The sequence below is a fragment of the Struthio camelus genome, chromosome Z (genome assembly GCF_040807025.1).
Source record: "Struthio camelus isolate bStrCam1 chromosome Z, bStrCam1.hap1, whole genome shotgun sequence".
In the NCBI taxonomy this organism is placed as follows: Eukaryota; Metazoa; Chordata; class Aves; order Struthioniformes; family Struthionidae; genus Struthio; species Struthio camelus.
In genome coordinates, this window is record NC_090982.1 from 88546582 (window position 1) to 88572531 (window position 25950).

At 36.1% G+C, this 25950-nt stretch overlaps 1 protein-coding gene across 5 annotated transcripts in view; it reads left to right on the top strand.

Moving 5' to 3' along the window:
- LOC138060884 (WD repeat-containing protein 7-like) overlaps window positions 1-25950 on the top strand; it is a 177881-nt gene that overhangs the window by 19765 nt on the left and 132166 nt on the right. For 3 of the 5 annotated variants that reach the window (XM_068927402.1, XM_068927404.1, XM_068927407.1), the window contains 11 exons: window positions 2536-2655; window positions 3089-3234; window positions 4313-4415; window positions 5453-5594; window positions 6471-6719; window positions 7622-7842; window positions 9311-9506; window positions 10546-10760; window positions 19557-20326; window positions 20894-20982; window positions 24766-24855. In XM_068927402.1, coding sequence (XP_068783503.1) covers window positions 2536-2655; window positions 3089-3234; window positions 4313-4415; window positions 5453-5594; window positions 6471-6719; window positions 7622-7842; window positions 9311-9506; window positions 10546-10760; window positions 19557-20326; window positions 20894-20982; window positions 24766-24855 — 2341 coding nt within the window. The remainder of the gene's footprint in view (window positions 1-2535; window positions 2656-3088; window positions 3235-4312; window positions 4416-5452; window positions 5595-6470; window positions 6720-7621; window positions 7843-9310; window positions 9507-10545; window positions 10761-19556; window positions 20327-20893; window positions 20983-24765; window positions 24856-25950) is intronic. The other 2 variants (XM_068927403.1, XM_068927405.1) reach the window with 1 other exon arrangement.

The following is a 25950-nucleotide window of genomic DNA, read 5'->3' on the forward strand; positions in this document are numbered from 1 at the left end:
ACAGGAGCTGTGTGTCTTTTAATATGGTGGTGAAATTATAAAAGTCACAATGCGACTTTATCACAGTACTTCATTTTTTTATGTTCTTAAAGATATCTGTACTCAATTTTTAATTTTTTATTGTAGTTTTATTATGTTATTATTATAGGTAATTATTATATCATTTTTTAAAAAGAAATTCCTATTTTCTTTGAGAAAAGTAAAGAAAAAGTGAGAAGTAGAGGTGTTTGATACAATTTTTAGGAATTTTCATTATTAATGTTATCTACAGCTAAGTCTTATTTGGCAATTTTTGCCTTCCTGTGTACTAATCAATAGAAGGTCCTATAGGAGATTTGCCATACTTCTCATAAACGTCTTACAAATTAACCATTCACAGAAACTTCCTATAAGAAATGTATATTACTTGGATACTTTTGCAGATGGTTAGCAGCTATGAAAATATAATTTTATTATATATAGAAAAACAAATTCAGTTTTCTGATTTCAGAAATGTTTATAGCACAAAAGCAACATATTTTGAATTAGCTGGGAAGACCAATATAATGGAATTCCTTGCTTTTGATCCTATAAGGGTACCTCGAAGTCGTTATTCAATTTTTTTGTTTCACAGTTTCAACCTAGTTGAAATTATATGATTTCTGATCACTTCAGAGCTCTTTCTGGAAACCCTTGTCATGCAACTACTACTATTCTACCTAATATCACATTTAAAAGTTACATTAAACATAAAGGTGTTAGCAATAGAGAGTATTGGCTCTTCTGAAAGTGAGAAACACAAAGACATAACTGAACAGGGGTTTTGTCATAGTCTGTGTAGGATATTGGGAACCCTGAAAGAATGAAGTCAGAGCTGAATCTACTTAGTTTCAGCTGACTCTCTGCAAGCAGGGTAATTCACTGAGGGTGACAATACCAAACAGGCACTGCTAATCTCTCCGGAGAAGCTGGGGAATTTGTTAGGCAAGACAAGATACCACATGCTCTTGCAGATCTTCTTATGAAGAATGATAGAATAAGAACGGCTACAAGTGTTTGGTTTTTCCGTAGAAGTTGGCCATCTGTCATCTTATGAAACTCAGAGGAGTCCCTTTTCTGTTGCATGTTCTCTGTCATCTTCCTAAATTGAGTTTGAGCAAAAAAAGATTCACTTGGGTTTTCTCTTATTATCTGATTTTGTGCGTGTGTGTAGAGACTGTCAGTTTTAAATACTTTTGTCATACTCTCTGAGCACTTAACTGGTTTCTGTGTATAAATGTGTGTTGGGCAGAACGTTTGTTTCCCACTTTGAAGGTGAGGAAAAAATATCCCAGGAAAATTCTGTCTTGTGCGAGAGATCTGTAAGAGAGCAAGGAGCTGCACCTGGGACAGCTGAGTCCCTGCTTCTGCCATAATTGCTTGGCTGAGCTGCTTTCCTCTACCCTGTCTTAATTAATAGGGTTTGGTTTTTAGCTAGTTTCGTAAGGTTCTCCATTTTCATAAAGTGAGTGGAATTGCACAGACAGGTTGCCGTATACATCTCCTGGTTAGAGGCCAGCAAAGCATTCAGTCTGTAGTCTTCTGGTTGTTTCAGCTCTGGTTTTCCTGAAAAAGGAAATCAGGAAAAGATGTGGAGCAGCCAAGTCACCGCTATCCTTCGGGGTCAGAGTGAAGATGGACAGTCAGGAGAGTTTGCAAGTGAGGATTGACGTGGGAGCCTAGTTCATGTGTTTTCTGGATCTGGCCAGGTTAGCAGTAAGCACCCTCAGTGCAATCAAAAGGGAGGGTTTTGCTTGGAGGTGGAGCTGGCGGGATTCCAGAGGAATTGTCCTTGTTGGCCAAGGTACAGCATTAACGCAGCAGACCAGCATAACGCCCTTAGCTCAGTAAAGGGTGCAGTGCCCAGTGGGTAAGGTGCCGTGCTATTTGGTAGCGCTAGGCTGAATCTTGGAAGAACGTGGTCAGCAGTGGCTGAATTTTAACCTCTAGCCAAGGGTGAGACTGCTGCAGAAAACTGAGACGTGAGCTAGTGGAAATGAGTTGGGGAGGAAACAGGGGCTTGCATATTCAGCAGTTCTCATCTTTCCAACTCTGCTGATGTGCTGGACGCTATTTGCACCTAATTACGGCTATAAAGGAATCTTTAGATTAAAAAAATGGCATCTTTATTCCAGTTGATGTCTTTTTTTTTTTTTTTTTTTTTTGTCTGTCTCTCCAAGGGAATTTTTTACGTATTGCTGCTTTGGTTGTGTTTTTCTGTGTAATGCTACCTTTGCACCTGTGACAGAGTCTGCAGACTTGACTCTTCATCACAGGAAGATTGATATTCAACAGATGATATACCCATGAGGGTATCAAAATAAAACATGAGTGTTTGTTTCAGTTAGGATTTATAGAAACATTTTTGATTTGAGCAAAATTTTAACTGTCAGGAAATGTCCTTCTTTGAAGGTACTGTTGTTATGACAGAAGCTAATATAGCTCTATTTAATTTCCAATTCATATTTTTAAATAGAATACAATTAATTTAATGTAACTTTTCTTTTTTTTTTTTAGGATACTACGCCAGTATTTGAAGAGGAGTCTAAACCTATTTATTGTCAAAACTGCCAAAGCATTTCTTTCTGTGCATTTACCCAACGGTCATTGTTGGTAGTGTGCTCCAAATACTGGAGGGTAAGGAAAGCCAGTTGAACGAAAGCTGGCTTTTTTCACTATAGATAAACGCCAGTAAGGCATTTAGACCAAAAGGTTTATTCTTTTTATAAATTCAAACTCTAGAGTTCATTGAGTGTAATCCCTTAAAAGTATATTGTCTTGCAGTGTAGGGAATATATTGCTTTATTTCAATAAAACAAGGCCTATTACTTTTACCTAGACAAAATATGTGATATAATGTAACATCCTGCCATATTTATAACATTTTGGATAGTCCTGTAGTCATTAGGTAGATGTTAGATTTTTTTTTTTTCTAATAAATTTTCTGTATCCTAAGTAAGTATTGTTCTAAGACAATTTAATATGTCTGTGCTGAAATACTGAAATTAGCTGCTATCTGGGTGTTTTAATCTGTAGTTGGTTAATGATAGACTTTTCTATTTCTTTGCAGGTTTTTGATGCTGGAGATTATTCCCTCTTATGTTCAGTCCCTAGCGAGAATGAACAGACCTGGACTGGCGGTGACTTTGTGTCAGCTGATAAAGTGATTGTATGGACAGAAGATGGGCAAAGTTTTATATACAAATTACCAGCCAGGTACTCAGAAAGGAAACACTGTCTACTTCTTTATTTGTTGAGATAAAAAAAGAGAAGCTTTGAATAAACACTTAGTATTTTTGGCTTGTATTTCTTTACAAAATTATATGAAAGTTGTAGAAACTAATACTCCATGAGCATATTTTAAAGTGTGTGTCCCCAGAATGTATCGCATAGAGGTAATGCTCAGTAATTTAAAATCAAAGATTGTCTCGCTATTTTCTGATGCTACTGTAACTCTCTTTCACTTCATAATGGTAGCTGTTGGAGAATGTGTGATGGGAAGGGTTGCATTTTGCTGTTGAATAAGTGTCATAAACAAATTGAAATCAAATGTATGTTTTAAATATTTCCTAAAACCTTCTTCCATAAGGAAGAAATAGAATTTGGCTATATGAAGCAGAATGTAAATGATAGTATTATAGGTGTGTACTCTCCAAGCCTTTTAAGGGCTCTGTGGGGTGAACAGTTGTTTTGTGGACATAAATATAAAAATATAAAGTTAAATTAAAATTAGTTGTTGCAGGGGTTAAGCAGATTTAGAAAGACAAAATTAAAATAAAGGAACTTTTATGGCTCTCTTTTGACATTTTTTACTTCTTATTGTGCACGTGCTGCTTTGTTCTGGGTGAAGGTACTAGTTTTCTCCGAGAGATCCCTGAACCTTCTGTGATAAATCAGATGAGAAAATTTCTTTCCCATCTCATATCCTTTGGGTTTGGTGCATTTAGCTCCTGAATCTGTCTGAAGCCAAATATGTTGAACTCTGGAGTAGACCCTAAAGCCAGCCTTCTTTCTTTCCTTTTCTTCAGTTATGAATGTGTGTGGGGACTGAGCTGAAAACATTTGGAACAATTTTTATTTATTTGGAACATTTATTGACTGAGGACATTAAAGTTATTGTAATGATCTGCTATACACTGTATTAACAATTAAAAAAGTAATAGTTAGAGGCTTAGGGGGTTGTTTTTTCTTTTGAAAGTAAAAAGAATCTAACATATTCTTTATCTGGTGATACAGTAATCCCTTTCTACTAATTTAGGGAATTTTATTCCTTTTTTTTTGTTTGCAAACCCAGTTGTCTACCAGCTAGTGATTCATTTCGCAGTGGTGTGGGAAAAGCAGTAGAAAATTTAATTCCACCTTTATTGTACAGTGTATTGGACAGAGCGGATAAACAGGTAAAAGATATTTCCTTTGGATTTTCTTATCTGTACTGTCTTGTGTACTGCATTTCTTTTTCTAAAGACTTGAAACTCACTTAGCATAGCAAGTGACCTCTTCTCCTTCAAAGTAGACATTTAGGGTTGTTTCTTGTTCCAGTAAAAGTAGATGTTTAGGAGAGTAACTGATATAATACACCTTCTGGTTTTTTTGTGGTTTGTTTTCTTTTATTGTCATATAAGTATTGTGATTAGTCTCTGGTCCAGTGAATCTTCAGTTCTTTTGTACTAACAGCTTACCGCGCATCAGTGCCTGGAGAATTACAACTCAAGCTGTGATGTGCCTAATGGTTAGGCAATCACTGAAGAAGTATTTTTACTATCACAGCTTAGGTTTTGAATGCCTAAATTTTTGCAAAGGAAGTAAGATCCCATTTTTCTGGCCCAAATCCTCTTTGAATTAGGATTCATTCTTATGTTGTACAGTAAACTGTATGTGCTATAAACTAATACAGCTTGAGGCTGTTGTGTAATTACATCTAGTAACGTACAGTACTATTAGTAAGTCTAACTTACAAATACTGTTATTACAAGACTATTATAGGGATTTTTAAAAATATTAACCATTTAATTTGTTGCCAAATTTGGACATTGATACTCTTATACTTTTTTGTTTAATTGTTTTTTTAAACTTTGTGGTGTCGATCAATTCGTAACATGTTTTGTTTCTGTTTTTGAACTTTTTCACTGAGTGGTGTATCTTAAACTTATTGTTAAAACATCAACAACTTTATATTTTATATGCATGTAAACAGTTTTAAAATTTCCCTCTTCCCCTAAGTCTGTGACATATTTTGTAACTAATCACAGTTTCTGCTGGTTCATATTACTATATTTATCCTTTCTCCTATGGAAAGGCTAAAGTCTAGAGTGGCTAGTTCCCATTTTGATCTTAAAAGGTACAGTGGATTTTGTGGAAAGTGAATTTTGAGGTTAGTACATGATTTACATGTGCCTGAAGTTGTTCTAATTTATTATTATTATTATTTTAACAGTTACTAATATGTCCCCCAGTTACTCGATTCTTCTGTGGACGTAGAGAGTTTTGCAATAAACTCTTAATCCAAGGAGACTCTTCAGGGAGACTGTGTATTTGGAGTGTGCCTGATACATTTGAACAACAGGACAGTGCAGAAGGTATACTTAGTTAACGATCTTGCTGCCAAGAACCTTTTAATGGACATGTCTGTCTAAATTCTTGTTATGTGATTTCTGTAGCTGGCTGAAATACTGTTACTTTTCTTACAAATGCATCAATCATGTTTCCCTGAGCCTTACACGACATATTTTCATAGTTGTTTGGACATATAAGTGTATATATAATTTTTATACTGCATTTGCTTAACTCACTTCTGTGTCAAGATGCACATTGAGAAAGGTGGAGTGTATGGAGGAGTAGGTTAGAAAAGTCTTGGAAATACTTGAATAAACAGAAATGAAGGAAGCTTGTTGGGTTGTTTTTGCAGTAGATCCAGCTTTGTTTCCAACACTTGGGCAGTCCCTCCGCAACCTTTTAATTTCAGGTTACCAACCATTTTTTCCTCCTGTTCAGATTTTTTTGATGTGAACTACTGAAGTTTCAAATGAAATCTGTGTTGCTTGAATAGTTTTTTGTTTTTTTTTTTTTTTAAATTATTAGCTTATTGTAAGAGTTATAGTAATTTAAGTTTTAAATATATCATCAAAATCTTAATTTACTATGAGTACTTTGCAGGAGTTAAATTTTTACCTGTTTTACTTTCCGAATACCAGCTCTGATCATTGCCATCTCTGTATGTAGCTTCCTCTTGTAGCTTAAATCATGTACTTTTTCAGTTCTCTCACAAGTATTCATTGTTTCCATGTGTTGCAGTAACAGCGCTCATGTAGCTGGTGAATTAATTTCCAGCATATGTATTGTACTTGGTTTGAACCGTTGTAACATAGTGTATTTAAAAGCAGGCCTTGACATCTTCTCAGAAAATCTTTGCATTTCATTCCCTTTTTTTAAACTCTTTTTCTCCTTTTGAACAGGACTACAAGCAACCACCTCAGTATCCCTACAGGAAGCTTTTAATAAACTTACCCCTCACCCTGCTGGAATTATAGACCAATTAAGCTTAATACCAAACATCAATGAACCGCTTAAAGTGACAGCGAGTGTATATATCCCAGCGCATGGGCGTCTGGTTTGTGGTCGTGAAGATGGAAGCATCGTTATTGTGCCAGCAACGCAAACTGCTATAGTTCAGCTTCTGCAAGGAGAGCATATGCTTAGGAGAGGTATGGAAATAAGTTTTAGAAAAGCACAGTTGGATTACCGAACGTGCTGATTTCTTACTCGATACACTGAAATGAGAAATAGTTTCAAGAAGTGAGCATTCAGTTGTTTTATAAATATGGTTTAAAAAGTGGGGGGAGAGGAGAAAGTGGAGAAATCATATAACCGTATTCTTAACAAGGTCTCTGTTCTATTATGTAATGAGAAACTTAAGTGAAAAATTAAGTGTGGCCAGCTTGCGTCAGTTTTCTGGGATGTCCCTTCACTGGAAAGGTTCAGGTGTTTCTCCTGGATTCTTTCTGAGATGCAGTAGCAACATTACAGTGGGGGAGATCGTCTCTCTTCTACCCAGAATTGTCTGGGCCGCACGTTCAGCTAGAGTAGTAGTGTGCCTTTGAAGCTCTCCTTGGGAAAGTAATGCATTTAAAAGAGAATTCCTCCTTGTGTATCACGTAGTTAAAGTATGTTATACATTGGCTTGCTGCTGTACATTCTGGTTCCAGATAATTTTGTCCTAATGTTTTTATCTTGGTGTTTCAGAACAAATGTGTTTGTCTCAAATTTTTACATATGCTGGTAAATGAAAAAGATACTTAAATATTCTTCTCTTAAGTGGATATATAAGGCTCCCAGTTATAATATTTTCTGTTTTTAATTGATTTACTGTATATAATTTCAAACATCAGTGAATTTTTATGCAAAGTTCAGTTTCCTCAAAGTCAGTTATGTTATTCTGCAGTTCTCTGCTGGTGACTCTTAACCTCATAAAAATTCTAAAGAGCTCAGGACAAACTGCAACATGCCTCTATCTTTTTAATCGAGAGCAGACTGCTTCTTAGTATCCTGTATTGGAAACTGTTCTAATGAATTTTTCTCTCTTCCCCCCCACCTCTAAATTTCTCAGGTTGGCCACCTCACCGGACTCTCCGAGGCCATCGAAACAAAATTACATGTTTACTCTATCCTCATCAGGTTTCTTCTCGTTATGATCAAAGGTATTTGATCTCAGGTGGTGTGGATTTCTCAGTCATCATATGGGATATATTTTCTGGAGAGATGAAACATATCTTCTGTGTACATGGTGGAGAAATTACACAGCTTCTAGTTCCACCAGAAAACTGTAGTGTAAGTCTGAATCCTTCTCGAGAATGTGAATGTAATAAAAATACTGCAGGTTTAGAATTGAGCCAAAGTATAACTCTTGCAGATATTTAAAAAGAGTTTAATTGCTCTGTTAATTTCATTTTTTTTTAACATCATGATCTATCTAGGTAGAGGACTAAAAGTAGTGGAAAAACTGGATATTAAAACATAGCTAAAGAAATGGTTGGCATTGCGTGATATACAGCATTACCAGTGGGAGAAGGTTTTTACCCCATGGAAGCAAAGTCTTGGCCCTGAAGCTGCTTGGGAATGTGACAGGGAAACATCCACAGCGGTTGTCACATTTTATTTTTCATAATTTGAGTGAATAGGAAGAGTTTTATGAGCGAATTGCCATTAACTTGTTTGAAAGAAAATCCTGGTTTCTCTCTTTTGCTTATCAGAATTTCCTTGCCCTTTATTTCCTTTTGTCTTCCGTTATTCTTCTTGAACAACATTTTTCTGCTTAGTTATCCTCATTTTCTTACTTCTTCTGTTCCTCGAGCCCATTTGCTTTATCTCTGCACTACTTAGCTCTACTGGTATGCTCTATTCCTCCCTGGGTCTCAACTCTAAAAAAGACTAGAGAGTTAGAACTAAGAACTGCGAAGAACAAGAACTAAGTTGAACTAAGCTAAAGGTAGATGTACACTTTTTAAAATAAAAACATCTAACTATTAGTCTACAGTCAAATAAAGTCTCGGAGAAGCTGGAAAAAATAAATATATAAGATTTAAAACTACTTAAAGAGTAGTTCTTTCAAGTGTGTGTGCAGGGCAATATATTTTCTTTGTTATAAGTCAAAATACTTGACCTTTCGTTTTTTTTCTTCGTTTTACGAAGTAACACACGTCAGTGTGATGGCTAAAGCACTTCTGCCTGTAGCATAAAAATTTGAATAAAAGTGACGGAGTCAAGTATTCTGTATTTTATTTGAAGGTGAACTGTTTTATCAGCTGACTGAATCTGTTTGTCAAATAATTTATTTTATTATTTTTATGACTGTTTTGATCCTTTCAAATTTTAAATACTTGAAAAGCATGTAGAGGGTGGAGCAATTTTATTTTCTTTTTTGTGGAAAAATTGAAAGATGTTCTTCATAGTTGCTGTATAAGATCAAAGAAATGTATCAGTATGGGACTGCCATAATAAATATGAAATACTGTTATTGTTTTTTTTTGTCTGAGGTAGCCATATCACTTGGTCATGTTGAGAAGGCAAGATGTTCTCATACCCATTTGCTCTGCGATGTGCAAGTGGTTGGATTCTGTGGGTGAAATTCTGGTTCTGGTGAAGTCAATAGCAACTTTGTCATAGGCTGATGTCCGTGCGTTTTGCTTATAAAATAGGTTGTTTATCGCCAGTCTGATGAAGAGTATTTTATCAAATGAAAACTAATTTTATTATGATCAAAATAATTCTCTTTTTTGTTTGTTTGTTTTTTCCTAAGGCAAGAGTCCAGCACTGTATTTGCTCTGTTGCCAGTGATCACTCAGTAGGTCTTCTGAGTTTGCGGGAGAAAAAATGTATCATGCTGGCATCCCGTCACCTTTTTCCTATCCAAGTAATAAAATGGAGGCCTTCAGATGACTACCTGGTGGTGGGGTGTTCGGATGGATCTGTGTATGTCTGGCAAATGGATACTGGTAAGGTTTAATGCAAAGATAGTGACTTCTGAAAAAGAAAAAATTATATTTGCTAATAGTTCTCTAAGTTGCATCTCAGGGAGATGAGTTAAATTTTTTCACACGTTTATATTTAAAGATTTCGCTCTCCAAATCTTTCCTAAATTTACAGATTATTTAAGCATACATATTTCAGTATTTTGAAGAACTCATTTAGTTCTGGAGAAGTATAGCTCACTCTGGCTTTTTCCCCCTATGTGATTTCCTAATTATCTTTACAGAGAACAGTGGAAATGCTCACATTGGCAGCACATAACGTCCCCTAAATTTATTAGTGTTTGTGCAAGTTACTTGAAGCTTAGTGTAGAAATGCATCATCTTAAACCTGAAAGAGTTTGTAGCGTGAAGAATAATCATAAATTTAAAAAAAAAAAAAAGGTTAATGGTTAAAATTTTAGTTTTGAAGTATTTTAAAAGACTTAAGGCTTGTTCTTAGTTTCCTGAACAGAATGGGTAACAAGGGCATAAAATAATAGCAGCTATGTTGTAGAAATTTGTGTTTGTGGTATTTGAAAGGGAGAAGACAAGGAATAATGCATCAAAATATATACTGTAAGTAGCTGCCTACCTTCTAACTCAATTATAATTGAGTTAAGAAAAAAAACCCAAACATGTAATGATGTCTGAATATTCTTTTCAGCTTATTATGAAAACTAGATGAGAATTTTGTTGTTGTTATCAAAGTTCTAGGAAGGAAAAAAAAAAAAAACCTGATAACCATCATAGACAGTGTAAGCCACACAGGTAGCTGGGTGGGAGAAGGAATTTGAAATGATTGAAAATATCCTTTTACTAAAAATGTCAGGGGAATGTTTAGGGGAAAATGTTTAGGGGAAAAAAATCCCGTTAGGAATATGAGTTCTAAAAATAGCTTATACACAACCAGAAGTTTTAGGCATAGCATCCTATGGTGTAAGTTATTTTCACACACGGTACTTGTGATGTTTTGGACTTTTCTGAATTGTTTCTGCTAAGCTAATGCTTTTCAAAATATGCAAAGGTGCGCTGGACAGGTGTGTGATGGGAATAACAGCCGTTGAAATCTTGAGCGCTTGTGATGAGGCAGTTCCAGCTGCTGTAGACTCCCTCAGTCATCCGGCCGTCAACCTGAAGCAGGCCATGACAAGACGTAGTCTTGCTGCCCTGAAAAACGTGGCCCATCAGAAACTACAGACTCTTGCCACTAACCTTTTAGCTTCAGAAGCATCTGACAAAGTAAGTTGTGTTTTTGTTTTTAATGCAATATCTGGAACATTTATTTTCATAAACAATGAAATGAACGTGGAAAGCCTTCATCGTTGTAAACTTAAAGGGTCTTATCCAAAGCAGTTTATAATTTTAATAGAAAGACCCAGACTGACTTTAACGCTTTAGGTTAGCGTTTAGCTTTAGGTTACCCAGAGGTATGTTTTCTTGGACTAACAGTTTGAGCCTTGTTCAGTGTAGTTACTTACCCGGAAGGAATCGAAATTGAGATTTTTCTCATATTTAGAAGTATTAGTTGAATTCCTTCTATAACTGTAACACATTTATTTTATTAAGTTTACAGCATAGTTGTAAGTTGGCTCTCAGAAGTTGGCTTCTGAAAAAAGACAAGTTAAAATATTTTCTCTAAACCTGTTAATTTAGAGAGAAAATTTCCTGCTTCCTGAAGGATATTACCTGTGTCTCAACTATTATTAAATTTTAACACTTTCTTTTTAAATATTGTTCAATACGTTTGTAATGGCAGTATGTATTTAACTCATAAATATCACAATATCGATTAAGAACAGACATAGTAAAACTATATAAGTTCAGGTGTGCATACTTAATTCTTTTCTGAATTGAATAATTTTTTTGTACTGCATATGGAAGGACGGTTTTGGTAAAAACAAAGTGAGAATAAAAATTTGAGAGAAGAAAAAAATGTTATGACAGTGATGAAACACTTTATATTTTCAGCCCATCATACAATATTTCTGTGTTTTTTTTATAGACTTGTTCCCAGTTTTAGTAGTATGTTTTACAGTAAATTAGTGATTAAAAGCTCTAGATAAGAGACTAGCCTTATATTTTACTTGTGAACATACTGAGTCCTTTAGCAGTGGTAATACTTGCCCAGTTTATAAGGGAGAAGAATTATACATTTGCAGAGGCAAGCCTAAGAAGTTAAAGGTTGCTGGAGGAATAATCTCTTTATGAAAAATGGATGTTGAAAGAGCTGCTGGGATTTCTCTTGCCGCTCTCCACCCATTAGGGATTTCTTTCACCACTGTCTTTCTTCTGTACAGGGATTATGGGCTTCTCTGAGAGAAATCCTATCAGGAACACCTTTCTGACTTCAGCCTCCAGGATATTGCAGGCTATATCTAGATGACAGTGAAGGGCTGTATTTTTTTTCTTTTTGTTTTTTACTGGAGTAGGGGTTAAAGAGTGAGTAGACATAGATGCATATTGTAGAAAAAAGGAATAAGGAATATTTTGCTTGCTGTTGGGAAAACTAAAATTCTATGTTTTACATCATGAATATAGACAGTTATGATGGTGAATCTATTTAAATTTAAATTGTCAAAGTCCTACATTTTCATGTTAGTTTTTATAAACAAATCTCATAATAGAAGCAATAGAAGCAATATAGTGAATTAGTGTACCTATCTTAGCAGTTGGAACCTGTGGGGGAGGGTATATGTGGGGGGATTTTTAATTTTATAGTGTTTTTAATTTCACAACAATTTTAGTTCCCTTCAGAATTAATAACATAGGCTACCAAACACCATGAAGGGATTTGAGGAGAAATTTGAAATGTGGTGGTAAATGCATGGAACTGTGCAAAACACCATTTCCTTCATTTTGATTGTAATAAAATTAGCAAAGAGCTTAATTATAAACAATAGGAAATATCTGGTTGGTATAAATGTATTCTGACAGAATATCGCATAACACTGGCATACGCATATGGAGGCTATCTGAATGTTTTCTGTAGTTGCTGTGTTTCTAGCTTGACTAAAAATTAAAAAAAATGCCGAAGTGTTGGTGATTTCCTTATGATAAGATTATTCCAGTTGCTGTTCAATTAACAGATGTGTATATACTCACAAATGCATGGCTTATACAAGACAGTGATGTCCTCCAAAACAAATAATCCAAACCCTCTTCTTTCCTTCACTCTTCTTACAAGTTAGATCCATCCATTTGTTCAGTTAGAGCATCCGTGGAGCTTGGCAATACCAATTGAGAGCGCCTCCTTCTGGTATCGTGGCCTGTTTTACCAAAAGCTAATCCATCTATTTTTTCTTAAATACTGGATTGTCCACCCACCGGGCCTCCCCCCACAAATCTCTCAATGAGAACGAAACCAGCTCTGACTCGGTGAGGTCCTGAGCCATGGAGCAGTGGTACCTGAGCATCTGCCCTGGGAAGCACTGCTGTGCGGTTGCCCCGTGGTCATGCTCGTCTGCGACGGGCTGCTGGGCTGCGTGGACCTGTGGTCTCACCTGACCCGGCTCTTCTCATGGTGCAGTACCTTGGCCGTCTGTGCCAGTTGAGCACAGCCGGCCCCGCAGGAGGCTTTTGAAGACCACCTTGCCTCATCAGAAGCTCATTGTCAGCTGACCGCCTTGTTTGTGCTTGCTGAAGACTTTGTAGTATGGGATTATTTCTGTTTGTGTTGTGGGACAGCGAAACTGCTTCCCCAAATCCCTCCTTTCCCCTCACCCTGGTCAATGTTGTGCTGAAAGCTGTAGGCAGGCTTTCCTTACAGTCCCACTTCTAGCACCTTGATTTCACTGAAAAACTGACCTAGTTTTGTGAATGCTTTTTTCCCTTGGATGAATGAATGCAGGCTACAAAGAACTGATTTGGGTGAACTAGCTGAATTTTATCCTCTTGCATCATGTAGCCTCTAACCTCTCTTGATAATGCTGCTTTTTGGGGTGTTTGGCCCCCTGTACCACAGTGGTGTTTAGCCTCGGACTTGTGTGTGGTGTTTCAGAAAGGGCAAGGACCGTGAACAGTAATTTAACTGAGGCGGCTGTTGATCAGAATTACCTGACGCTGGGTTCTTCATAGCCCGCCAGTGCTGAAGGCTACTGTCCAAGATCTTCTTTTCCTTCCGTTAATGCCGACCCAGCAGGTAGGCAGGAGGTGAAGGAGATGGATCAGCTGTTCGGGGACCGGACAGTGGCAATACAAAGGGATTTGGAGCAGATCTCATGCATTGAGAGTTACTGGTGTCCCATATGGACAGGAATTGTTCAAGTTCTTCAACTTAAAGATTTCAGCCCATAGAATACAAATATATATGTATTTTCAGTTGGAAACAATGAAGTGAATTTTGTTGTCTATTGAAGTTACATTTTTAGACACTTAAGGGCCATGAATTGATGGCTGTTGCTTTTCTTGAGGTATGTATTATATTAGAAACATTCGATCATCTCCTGAGCTTCACTAGAAATACTGGTTCGAGTTGTAGCAGAGCTTGGTATTGCGAGAGGTCACTAAGATTATTTGTTCTATTTTGTTTAAAAAGATCTGCTATGTGAAAGAGAGTGATTAGAGTACCTATTCTTTTAACTTGCTACTGCAGGCTACATTGTTGCTTAGAGCCTAATCTATGCTGACCACTAAATCTAGCCACAGCCGCATGACCTAGTTCGGCTGAAGAGTAATTGTTCAGATAAATGAAATATTTCTACTCATTTTTTATGCAAGTCTGAGCCTTTCAGATTCACAGCAGATTAATGATGGAGGCGGGCGAACGCCACTTGTTTGTTTGTTTTCTTTTTTCATTTATATGTGTTCATTTTGTGCTCTCAGTGGTAATGGTTTTCCTTCCTGGAGTTTAAGGTTTTTAAACTTCTTTTTCATTATCTGTAAGTCGGTACTACTTTCACGTTTTTTTTCTCTAAATTTAGCAAGGACATAAGGTTATGCACCAAATAAACTGTTTGTTTTGCCCTCCAGATGAGTAATAATAAATACTTAATTTCACCAACCAAAACAATCTTTTCAGTATTCCTCTGGATGTTATTCCCCCATTGACGTTACTGTTTTTGACGCTTCCTCCTCTTTCAGTTTCTTTTTATCCCGTTGTTTTTCAGGTTGAGTTTTTAAAAATCTGGATTTAGTGCCATTTAATAAATTTGGAGTACTTGCTCAATTGTATACCTTCTGTTAATTTTGTAATATTGATGTGTAGACAAGGGTCCAGCCTATGCTCCAGATCCACAGTAAGGAAGACTTATCCTTTTTGTGTTGCGCTAGCACTGAGCAACGGAGTCAGCTTTGGTCTGCCCCCCCCCGCCACGTTACACGTGCTGCACACGTTCCTGCAGACCTTTCTAAAGATGGAGCTATATGAAGCCATAGCTGGAAATTTTTTTTCTGGCCTGCCACATAGCCACAATTTGGAGAGGAAAAAAAAAAAGTATTAGTAAAATATATATATGAGCAGATATAAATGGAACCAGTTTAACTTAAATGCTGAAAATTAATTATGGTTTGAGAAAGATTTTAACAGTGTTTAAAGCAAGATTTTAATGGGCTTAGCTGATTCCTAAGTGTTTCAGTTTATGTGACACATTCAAATGGAGGTGTCCGTAGTAACTTGTGAAAAGCGTTCATTACCTGTTGTTGAGCCCCACGTACATAGCCGTGACGTGTTTGTGTGTGTATGTTTAGACGCACAAGTTTACAATGAGCCAATATAGCAACAGACTCCTTACCAATGTGAGCAGTAAATAAATACTTGTATTTGTGCTAAATTGACAGCTGGAGGGTGAGCCTACACATTAGTCTCTGGAGTCAAAGGATGACTAGCAAAAAGAGCTCTTTTTCTGAATTGATATCTCATAAATAGCTTGAATTTCAAAAATATGTAATAGAAAGCATAACTTTAACATTATTTGCTCTTCAGAATGTTAAAACTAGAGTGCAATGTAGGATGTATCCCAGGAAAAATTAGTGTGATGTAAAATTTTTACGGAACTGCAGTGTGGGGGAGAGTACGGCACAAGAGCTGGTGCTGAATAGCCTCTTATTTTTAATTTGCTGCTGTTTGCGTTATTTTAAAACAGATTTAATATAGTCCTTAGGCCTTTCAGATTATATATTCTCTTTTTTTTTTTTATGCTTGATCAATCTTCCAGTAGTTCACAAATACAATTTAATTATTTGTATAGTTGTGCGAGGAAACCCAGAGCCTAGATGCAGTCCTAGATTCAGACTCAAATTTTTCAGCCTTTGGAGTTGGGCTCAGCAGTGCTGCCTCTTAGTCTTTGCAAACAGCATCACTTTCTGCTTCTTTGTTCCATCTCTATTGTCTCTGTAACGTAAATTTTAGAAGTAGGCTTAAGTATCAAAGGTAGTTTAGCTGATGGACTAAACAGCATATCAGTGCAAATCATCAGAGGAGAGCTTAAGAAAGAGCTTCTCCTGGGCTTTGCAGCATGCATATTTGTGTGCAAAATACAGAGAGAGGATGACTTCTGGCCTTGTGAGGGTTTTATGAACTTTGCCACAGAGCGAATATGACACCTGATTTCTTTTTTTTTATTTTTATCTTTCTATTAAAATAAAAACTTAATACAAAGAAGTGGAAAATTTATCTTCAAGGAAACTAGGAAAGAAATATCCTTGGAGCTGTGTGTTAAGGCAGTACAGAAGAGGCTTTCCTTGCCCTGAGCAATCTACTCCAGCTGACCCAGCTCTGAGCAGGGAGGACGATCTCTGGAGGTCCCCTCCAGTTCCATGTCCTGCTTAAACACCTTCTTGCCAGCATGCTACCACGCATCCTAACTCTTTTTTTTTTTTTCCCCCTAATACTGACCTGTCAGAGTAGGCTATGCAGGTAGTAAATTTGCTTATCCTATTAATGGCATTTAAAATTTTAACTGAGTCCTTAGAGAAGGAGCTTGCATTTTTGCTTTTGTCTGTCTTTTAATTAGTGCAGACTGGTGTGCACTACCAGCACTAATTAGTGTGCTGGTAGTTTTGATTATGGGCCAGCAGAGGGGAGCAGAGATCTGCTTCCAGCATGTATCACTATTTTTCTTCCTATGTTAAATGACTTTTTTTTTTCCAAACGGAACATATAGAGACTGTTCTTTAGTTTCCACAAAGATGTACGTTCAGACTTGGGTACTAGTATTCCCACTGAATCCAGTATAACTTTCCGCTCACGTAAACCTCAATGCTGCGCTTGTAGGCGCAGGTATCTCAGCTCTGATCAGGGTACTGCTGGCTGCTGAAGGCAGCACCGCTGTTACGGTACCCAGCACACGAAGGGCAAAAAAGAGAGCAACAGTGATTAACAGCTAAAATATTTGTGTTACATTGTTGCCTCTAATTTTACCATTGAGACCATTACCAGAGACCATTGTATAAAAAGGTGCCTACGTTACCTTCTCAGAAAATAACAACTAGATTTGTAATAAATAAGGAATATGTGAATAAATCAGTGCATTGTGGAACATAATTGGCAGTTATTATTTATTGACATTTAATTATTTCTATTCTGGTTCCCATTATTCATGATTTGCTTCTCATGACAAACTTATAACTCATAACTTCTTTGCTCTCAGAGTTGACCACAGGAAAAAAAGAACAGGATTTGGGTATGTGCTCTCGTGCTGACTCTGTTAGGCCCCTTGGCTGTTTGTGTAGCGGTCTGAACTAATCAGCACTGCAGCTTCTGTGAGAAATGTCAGAAAAGAAAGAGAAGATGATGGTCTCCATTCAGTTTTTCTTTCATAACCCTTGTGACCAAATGTGAAGTTTTCTTCCGGTAGAGTCTTGATTTCATTGCATAAGTGAAACGGATTTTAATGTGAGGAAAGACAGAAATTAAGAGTTATTTGATTCTTGTGGAGCAGCAGATGTTACTGAAAATTTTGCCAGGTCTGCGGTTCGTTGGTGGGGAGATGTTTTATATGTGTTGGGAATATGTCTCTGTGTGTGTATGCTTTTATTGTCTTGCTTGGTGGTGGTTTTTACGATATCAGTGCGCTAGAACAATGTAAAACGTTTAAAGAGCGCTATTCAGAGCTGCTGTTGGTGATGTTCTAGCTGAGAAAACCTCTCGTGAGGAGGTGTCACAGGAGACCTTCCTTTAAGGCAATAACTTATCGTTTCAGAGACACAAAATATGATTGGGAATTAAAAGAGAAAACCGGTCATTGCTGAATTCAGTGCCTGAAACTACAGCTGAGGCTGTGGAAACACCAAGGACCGTTCATTTTGTATTCATTGAGAATCATCCTTTAAAAATGAACAAGAACTAGTGAGTGCAGCAAGCCAACCAGTAATCAGCACTTGTTCTCTTCTACTGCAACACCGTACAATAAAATATACATGGATATTCATTCTAAGTAAGCAAAATATTAGCAGTTTTAAGTTAGCAGTTTGCAAATTAAAAAATAATGTATCAGTGTGGTGGAAAATTGAAGATTACGAAGTCGAAGCTAAAATAACGGGTTGCTTTAAATAAACTCGAACAAACTTTGTGCATATTATGTTTAGACAAAACTAAGAAGCCGTGTCTTAGCATCTGAAAAATGTGACTCTCTTTAGCTTATCCTTGAATTGCTCAGAGTACTCAGTAATACTCAGAATACTCAGAAACAAATAGTCTAATAGCGAGAAGTGAACCCAGAAGAAACTACGGTTGGCTCATCAGCTGCTCCTGACTGCAGGACAGTAACGTAACGTCTTCTGGAGAGATCTCTTTCCAAGCAGAAAGCTCATATATAAAAGTTGGGGAGGCCAGTTTTTCCTCTGAAGATCTCTGAAGATTTTTTTCATAAAAAAGGGATCTTATTAAAAATCAGGTATAAGAAGATGAGGTATCAGAGCCACAGAAGAAGCAGAGTGCTTTAAGGGCAAAAACCTTGGGAATTACAATAGCATGCCTACTGCTCAAACAGCACCGTACACTGCAGCGGTAATCGAACGGGATATGGCAGACGTTTTTTAAAGCTAACACCATTTTTAGAGTCTATATAGCTGTAATGGAAAAGGAATATATGTAAACTATGTATGCGTGTATATATATGTATAGGTAAATTCAGTTTTCAAACACCTGCTATGAAATCCTGTACAAAATTATTAAGCAGTCATAGGTTTAGAAATATGAGAGAGAAAGCTTGCATTGAGAGAGAAAGTCCTTGAGGGAGGGAAGAACTAGGCATACATATCCAGTTTTCCAAGTAAAAGACATTAGGTGGAATATACAAGTGTTTCTATGATTCATACTGATAAATACATTTATTAGTGTTCTGGAAGCAGAATGAAAATGGCTGCATAATTTGTATATAATATATAGTTTATCAGTTACTTGAGTATTTTTGTATATATATATTTTTATTTATATATATATATGCAAACACTTAGTGTGTATGTATTTTCATATATAGACAGTGTATTTATAAAAACTTCAAACATTGTTAATTTCCACATTCCTAACGTGCCGTTAAATTTGCATTTGTGGTTTAAAAAAGACAGTAGAGAGTGGAAATAATAGGGACACTTAAGAGAATACCAAACTGAAAGAGCTGATACTAAAATTAAGGCTGAGTTATAGATGAGACGAGAGGTAGGAGCCTTGGCTACATTGCTTTTTCAGTTCTCCTTATATCCGAATGTGAAATATTTAGTGCTTTTTAAGCTTAATAAAAACAAAATATTGGAATTTTTTTTGTACTTAGGGTATAACTGATCTGTTAGAATTCATGTTCTGTGTAACAAATGTGACGTTCCCTCTTATGTAGAGAGCTGTGTTTGTCTGAAACTCCTGTAAGTGAGATTTTCAATTTTAGGGATGTCATATTTGATCACGAGTTTCTTATTCCTGACATCTAGAAAGAATCTTGTAAAATTCTTCACTAACAATTTCATAACATGGTTTACACCTATGTGAGTTTTCAGAGCTTCCTCAGTTTATGAATTAGCTTCATGAAAAGTATTAAGAAAGTAATCCAATTAAAATTTCAAAATATTTTCTTCTTTTTTTTTTTTTTTTTTTTTAAATTACAGGGAAATTTACCTAAATATTCACACAACTCCCTGATGGTTCAAGCTATAAAGACCAACCTAACAGATCCGGATATACATGTGCTCTTCTTTGATGTAGAAGCACTGATTATTCAGCTACTGACGGAAGAAGCCTCTAGGCCTAATACTGCACTTATTTCCCCAGAGAACTTACAGAAAGCATCTGGCAGTTCTGACAAAGGAGGCTCTTTTCTGACTGGCAAACGAGCCGCAGTTCTCTTCCAGCAGGTCAAGGAAACAATCAAAGAGAATATAAAAGAACATCTCCTCGATGATGAAGATGAGGATGAAGAGTCAATAAGACAGAGGAGAGAAGACGGTGACCCAGAATATCGCTCTAGCAAATCTAAACCATTAACCTTGTTAGAATATAATCTAACCATGGATACAGCAAAGCTTTTTATGTCTTGTCTTCATGCCTGGGGCTTGAATTCTGTTCTAGATGAGCTTTGCCTTAATCGTCTTGGGATGCTTAAGCCACACTGTTCTGTGTCCTTTGGCCTGCTGTCTAGAGGAGGCCACATGTCTCTCATGCTTCCTGGTTATAATCAGTCTATAGGTAAACCGCCGTATGATAGTATGGAATTAGGAAGAAAAATGTCCATTACCGAAGGACTAGGAAAGGGGACATACGGTGTATCACGTGCTGTCACCACTCAGCATCTCCTGTCTATTATTTCATTGGCAAACACATTGATGAGTATGACTAATGCCACTTTTATTGGAGACCATATGAAGAAAGGTCCAACAAGGTATAGAAAAATACTCCTTTTGTTTAACTTGTGATAACTTTCTTTCAGAGTCTGTATTTTAATACAGATTTTAATTTGTTTAATTTTACTCTTGGATTTGCTGTATTAAATGGCTGTGATAAGCTTTGGTACCTAGAGGAACAGCATGTATTTCTTCTTTCTTCAGTATATTATTTTTCATGCTAAGATAGCTTTATTGCTTTTAATGGACTTATGTAATTTAAAATATTATTATAATATAGAGTTATTATAATTTGTCCTGATAGGGATGAGAGGCCATTTTTGTCCTTTATTTTGAATGCTTATTGTTTTTAAAGAGTTTTTATAACTAGTAGATCAAATTCTGAATCAATCAAAACATATAGCTATGCTTTTCATTGTATTTCATCAAAGAATAAGTTTACCTAGGAATTGTAACTGAGGTCTATTTTTGATGTTAAACTGACTTTTGTTACAGGGTTGCCTTTCAAACTTTGTTTAGCTACAATATCTTTAGCAAATAATCTTTTTTTTTTCCCCCTCCCCCATCCCCTTTCTTCTCCCCCTTCGCACATGCTTCATGTTTAGGCCTCCTAGGCCAGGCACTCCTGAGATGTCAAAAGTGAAGGCACCTCCTTCAATTTCAAGTCATGCAGCTCAAGGACAAATTAAGCAAGGTAAAAATTGCCTTCTGTAAAACAATTTGATATCTCATTTCAGCTCTTGGCATTGAAGTTGTCAACTATCAAGTGATTAAAAAAAATATCGCTAGCTTCTACAATGAGGGAGAAAAAAGTAGTGTGATATGCTAGGCAAAAATTTTAATGACTAAGACCTTTTCAAAAATCTATATAAGGTGGTGATACCGTCATGGAGTGATTCTCTGACATTGAATTTTTGCATATTTTAAGTGCTCCCAAGCATTCTGCTGTTGAGGATCAGGTGACAGTCAAGCATCTAAAGTCCACAGACTGGCCAACTACAAACATGCTTATAATATATCTAAACTAAAGGTTAAAGATAAACACACGTAAGTAATATATACATGTTACCTCTCCCTTTTAAGAAGGATGAAGACAAATGTTTGTTTTAACACTAATTCTACCTCTGCTACTACTTTCGTCAATTGCAATTATGAAAGATGGCAACGGGTGATAGTTTAGGCTCCTTTAATAGTCTTTTCTAGTCTATATCTTTTCTTTCATAAGTACAATGATTAAGTATACATATATAAAACAATATGTGATGTAAGAGAAAGATGTGCACAAGATTAGACCTGCGTTTTCTACTGGAGCAGAGTGGAGTGGTAAATAGAGCTTCCTCTGGATGCCAGAAGCCCCAAAGAAATATCATCTTCCCGTGAACGAAGAGACAAAAGAGGAAGTGGCCCCTTCTGTGCTTTCTCTAAATTAGGTAGCTGCTGTTTGATGGGACAAATGAACTAATTCTCTTAAAGTAAGCGTAAAATACCATGATGTGGCCAATTTTTACTTGAGCACAAAAGTAAGGAGCGAATGAACTGTTAGCGAGAGAACCAAAGTGGGGATGGTGTGGTAAGGTAGTATACCTGCGGGGCTGGTAGACAGCAATTGCAGTGTTCGCCCGTAACGGGGATAACGGGTAAATAAAACCTAGTGATTCCATTACTGTTAACTGCAACTGGCATTTTCAAACAATTACCAACAGGAAAGCAGTTGAAGGTTTTAACAATTTGGGGAGAACGTATAAGCATGAGCTTTTAAGCCAGTAGATGAAACTGATTGCAGACTTACGCTTTGCTATGAGGACCACTTCACTGTATGATAAAACAAAGAGAAAAGGTATATACAACATTAATCTTCTTACAAAATTGATTTTTTTGAAATTTTTTTTGATGCGAATCCAGCTCTGTGCATATGCTATAGGTCAGAATAGTAGGTTGTTTGTTTTTTTTTCTGTAATGTGTTTCGTAATATATAAAGAAAATATCCTTTCAGATTCGTTTCAAGTTTTCTTAATCATATTTGTTTTTTATTAAGTCTTAACCGTTATGGTTAACTGTTAAAACTTTGTCTTTTCAAGCTATTTGAATAAGGAGAAATTTACAGTTGATAAAATAATTGCACTTTTTAATTCTTAATTACAGAGTAGAAGTGATTTTTCCTTGTGGTATTTTTAGTGAATATTTATCCTTCATGTATATCTTTAAATACATCTTTAAGCTGTGGAACTGCTCTTAGATTAGAAAGGTAGTAAGCACAACAGGTACCTCATACATCAGTTGTATGATTACTTTCTTCACTCACATGTGAAGAAGAGGGATATTTATATCTTGGAGGAGGAAACTTGCCAGTCAGCAATATTTGTGCGTATTCATTATTTTGCTAAATATTAATTTACTGTGACGTTCAGTTAAAAAGGGAAACTCATTTTCAGGAGTGGCACACTTCAAGTTTCCTTCTCCTGATCAGGGATGCTACATAATAGAGAAGTAGTGGGCAATAGCAAAAAGCAGAAATGTGTTCCCCCCCCCCCCCCCCCCCCAAAAAAAAAAAAAGAGGAAGAGCAGTTGTCTTTAACGTGTAAAAGGTATTTTGTTGTGTTATTTTACAAGCATTTATTTTTTATTTTGAAAGAGAAGTGTTTGTGAGGTCAAGATTTCCCAAAAATCACGTCTGCACAGCAAATTCAATGTTAAAATGTATTTCTCACAGGTAGGGTTTATGTCCCTCTGTAGTTCCGTTATGATTATCCTTTCCAGAATGAAAACTATATCATTTTTCTTTGAAATAGGTTTGCTAATTACGATGATGGATACATTTCCATTTGGTAACAAAAATATATAAAACTGCTTGGGAAAAGAATTGATAAAAATGAGATTGTGTGCTGTTGAAAGTACAGAAAAATACCATAGTTTCTAAACGGTCTTTTTTTCCTACTTTTGGTGGCATGAGGTACGCAGTCTTGGAAGAAGATGGTTTTGTTTTCTGAGGGTACACTTGGATCTTGAGTTTTTTTAGTATCCAATGTGCACATCCCTTTATGTGCTATATGTAGCATCTTGCTTCTCATAGATTTCAGAAATCAATTAGTGCAGCTACAATTAATGCCTATTATGACATGCTTGATCTCCATCTATTTGACCTGTATTTGTCCTGAGATCACTAGAGCCCAGTGTTACTCAGCTTTTGGGCCAGCTGCTTCTGTAGTAGTGGTTGATACAATTAATGACATTTGAAGGGAGCTGACAATTAAAAAAAGAAGAAGAAGAAGAAGAAAAGAAAAAAAAAAAAGAGAAAGAAAAACTTTAAAAAAAAGACTTCACTTATTTACAAAGAATTAATCTTTTTTCATAAATTAAATAGCTGTTTTTCACATCTACTGAAACTAATTTTTGTTGTCACAATGTGATTTCTGCTAGTCATCCTGTCACTGTACACGTGCCATCATGATGCATTCATGTGGAAAGTACGGAAAAAAGTAGTTTTGATGCAGATGTCCTACGGTGACAAAAGAAGTTCACTGCATGAAAAGCAAACATACTATTCAGAAGACAATGCCTAATCTGCTCAGGAGCTTGAACCCATTGTTGTTCCGCAAGGGAATAAAAGAGGAGGATTAATTTGAAGATGCTTGTGCATGACGTGATAATTTCTCTATAGACAGGAAGTGTCAGATCGTGACCTGTAAATCTTAACGTTGACCTTGGGTTGTAGCATGCGTATGCCATAAGGTCTGCACATCTTTTCATGTGATAATTTCAAGTCATGAAGCATTAGTGAAGTACAGTGTTTAGAACCGCTTTTAAAATGCGTTTGCGCCAAGAAATTATGCAGTTTACGAAGTAAATGCCATAACTTCTGCCTCGAATAACACTCGTGAACTGTGCTCTTTTATAGCTGCTTGTCTACTGTGTGTTTTATATGTTTATGTTGTATATTCTTAGTCCTTTCTTTGATCTAGGTTTAAAATTATTTGAATATTGAGATACGTTTGAACAGTATTATATTAAAACTAACGATCAGTAATACCTTCTATACCGTTTCAGAGTAATAGAAATGAACTGGTTGTTCAGTTCTAGGCTGTGTAGTGAGTAGTGCAAACTGAAAATCTGTCTAGATACTGGAAAAACTTAAAAATAAAAATTGGAACTTGTATTTTTTCTATTCATGGTGAAGTGTTGCAAAATGAATCCACACTCTTTAAAAACCGTATTTGTAATCTTTTTATTTATAGGTACTTTCTCTTTTCAAAACATGCAAATTTATGTTAGTATATCTATGTTTTTCTGCAGTTGCATGTCTTTCTCTCACTGACATTGCACTTCTTGTAAAACCTAAAATTTTTTTTAGTTTAATATTATCATAGTTTCCTCCAATTTTTGTTTTTCATTCTTCAGTAATACTAATCTATTTTTCAGACGTTGCTATCCTCACTTTCCTATTTTTTTTCTCTTTATTTCTTCTTTTTTCCTCTGCAAGTTGCTCCTGCTGTTTCTTCTAGCACTGAAGCTGGTCACTCTGGCTCTGACACTGCTCCTACTTTACATACCTGTTTCTTAGTAAACGAAGGTATTCTTTCCTCATTTTCTATCTATTTATCTCTTACTTTCAACTAATGTCCCTTATCATTGTTATGACAGTACTTTAATCTATATAGGTATTTGTCATTACAAGAAACAGAGGCAAAGAGTTTATTTTTGTATACTTTGCCATTAATGCTGGTAAAGGGTGAGTAGATCTGGTTTGTGTGTCTTGGACTTTGTGGAAAGTCACTTCATGAACATTGTTTTAGAGATTACGTTTCAGAACTTGTTTGGTCCTGCTGATTTTTTTTTTTAACAAATACTCTCAATCTTTTCAAGTAGGGAAAATATAAATCTTTAGGTTGACAAATTTAAGAACAAGAAAAAGCTTGTTCTTCTAGAAGGCTCCTTCTAGAAGAATGCTGTATCAACTGCTCCCTTAAATAGGAAATAGCGCTGTGCTTTTTTGGATGCCTCTATCTACAAACGTGGTAATATATGAATGAAAGAAGTTGTAATGTATTTAGTTTTGTGTTCTCTCTGTGTGCCGTTTCCTTTGCTTCCGTTGTGGATATAGCTTCTGTTTCTTGGTAGGAAGGTTCAAATCAAACTAGAGTCTGGAGTACCTTCTAGTGTGAGCAAGTGTTTCCACTGCCGTAATGAACGAGCACCATCGTTTTGCAGTCTCCATTGCAAACGGAAAGACTAAAAATATAATGGTCCTTTTAAAAAGAAACAAAATTGTTTTCATGTCATTTAAATTCTTTTTCTGGCGCTTATGAAAACTTAAAGCGCTTGGATTTAAGCTACTTGGGTTTTGTGGTTGGGGGTGAACCCCCTCCCCCCAAATATTTATCAACTTTATAAAGAACATTTTTCTGCCAAAAAGATTGGCGTGTAAGTGTACACACACGCACGCATGCACACCCCTTCTAGCTCTGTTGGTAAGTTGCTTTTAGTATCTATTCTGATAACTTTTGAACATAAAATTTTATGCAGGTTTTTGTCGTGATAATTCATATACTTAGTTTTCTGTAACTAGATTATATCACACTTGCAAATAGGACATTGAATGTCATAAATTATTGTTTGAACAGATCATCTAAATTAATCTTGAACTGAGGGCACTGGCTTATGCTTT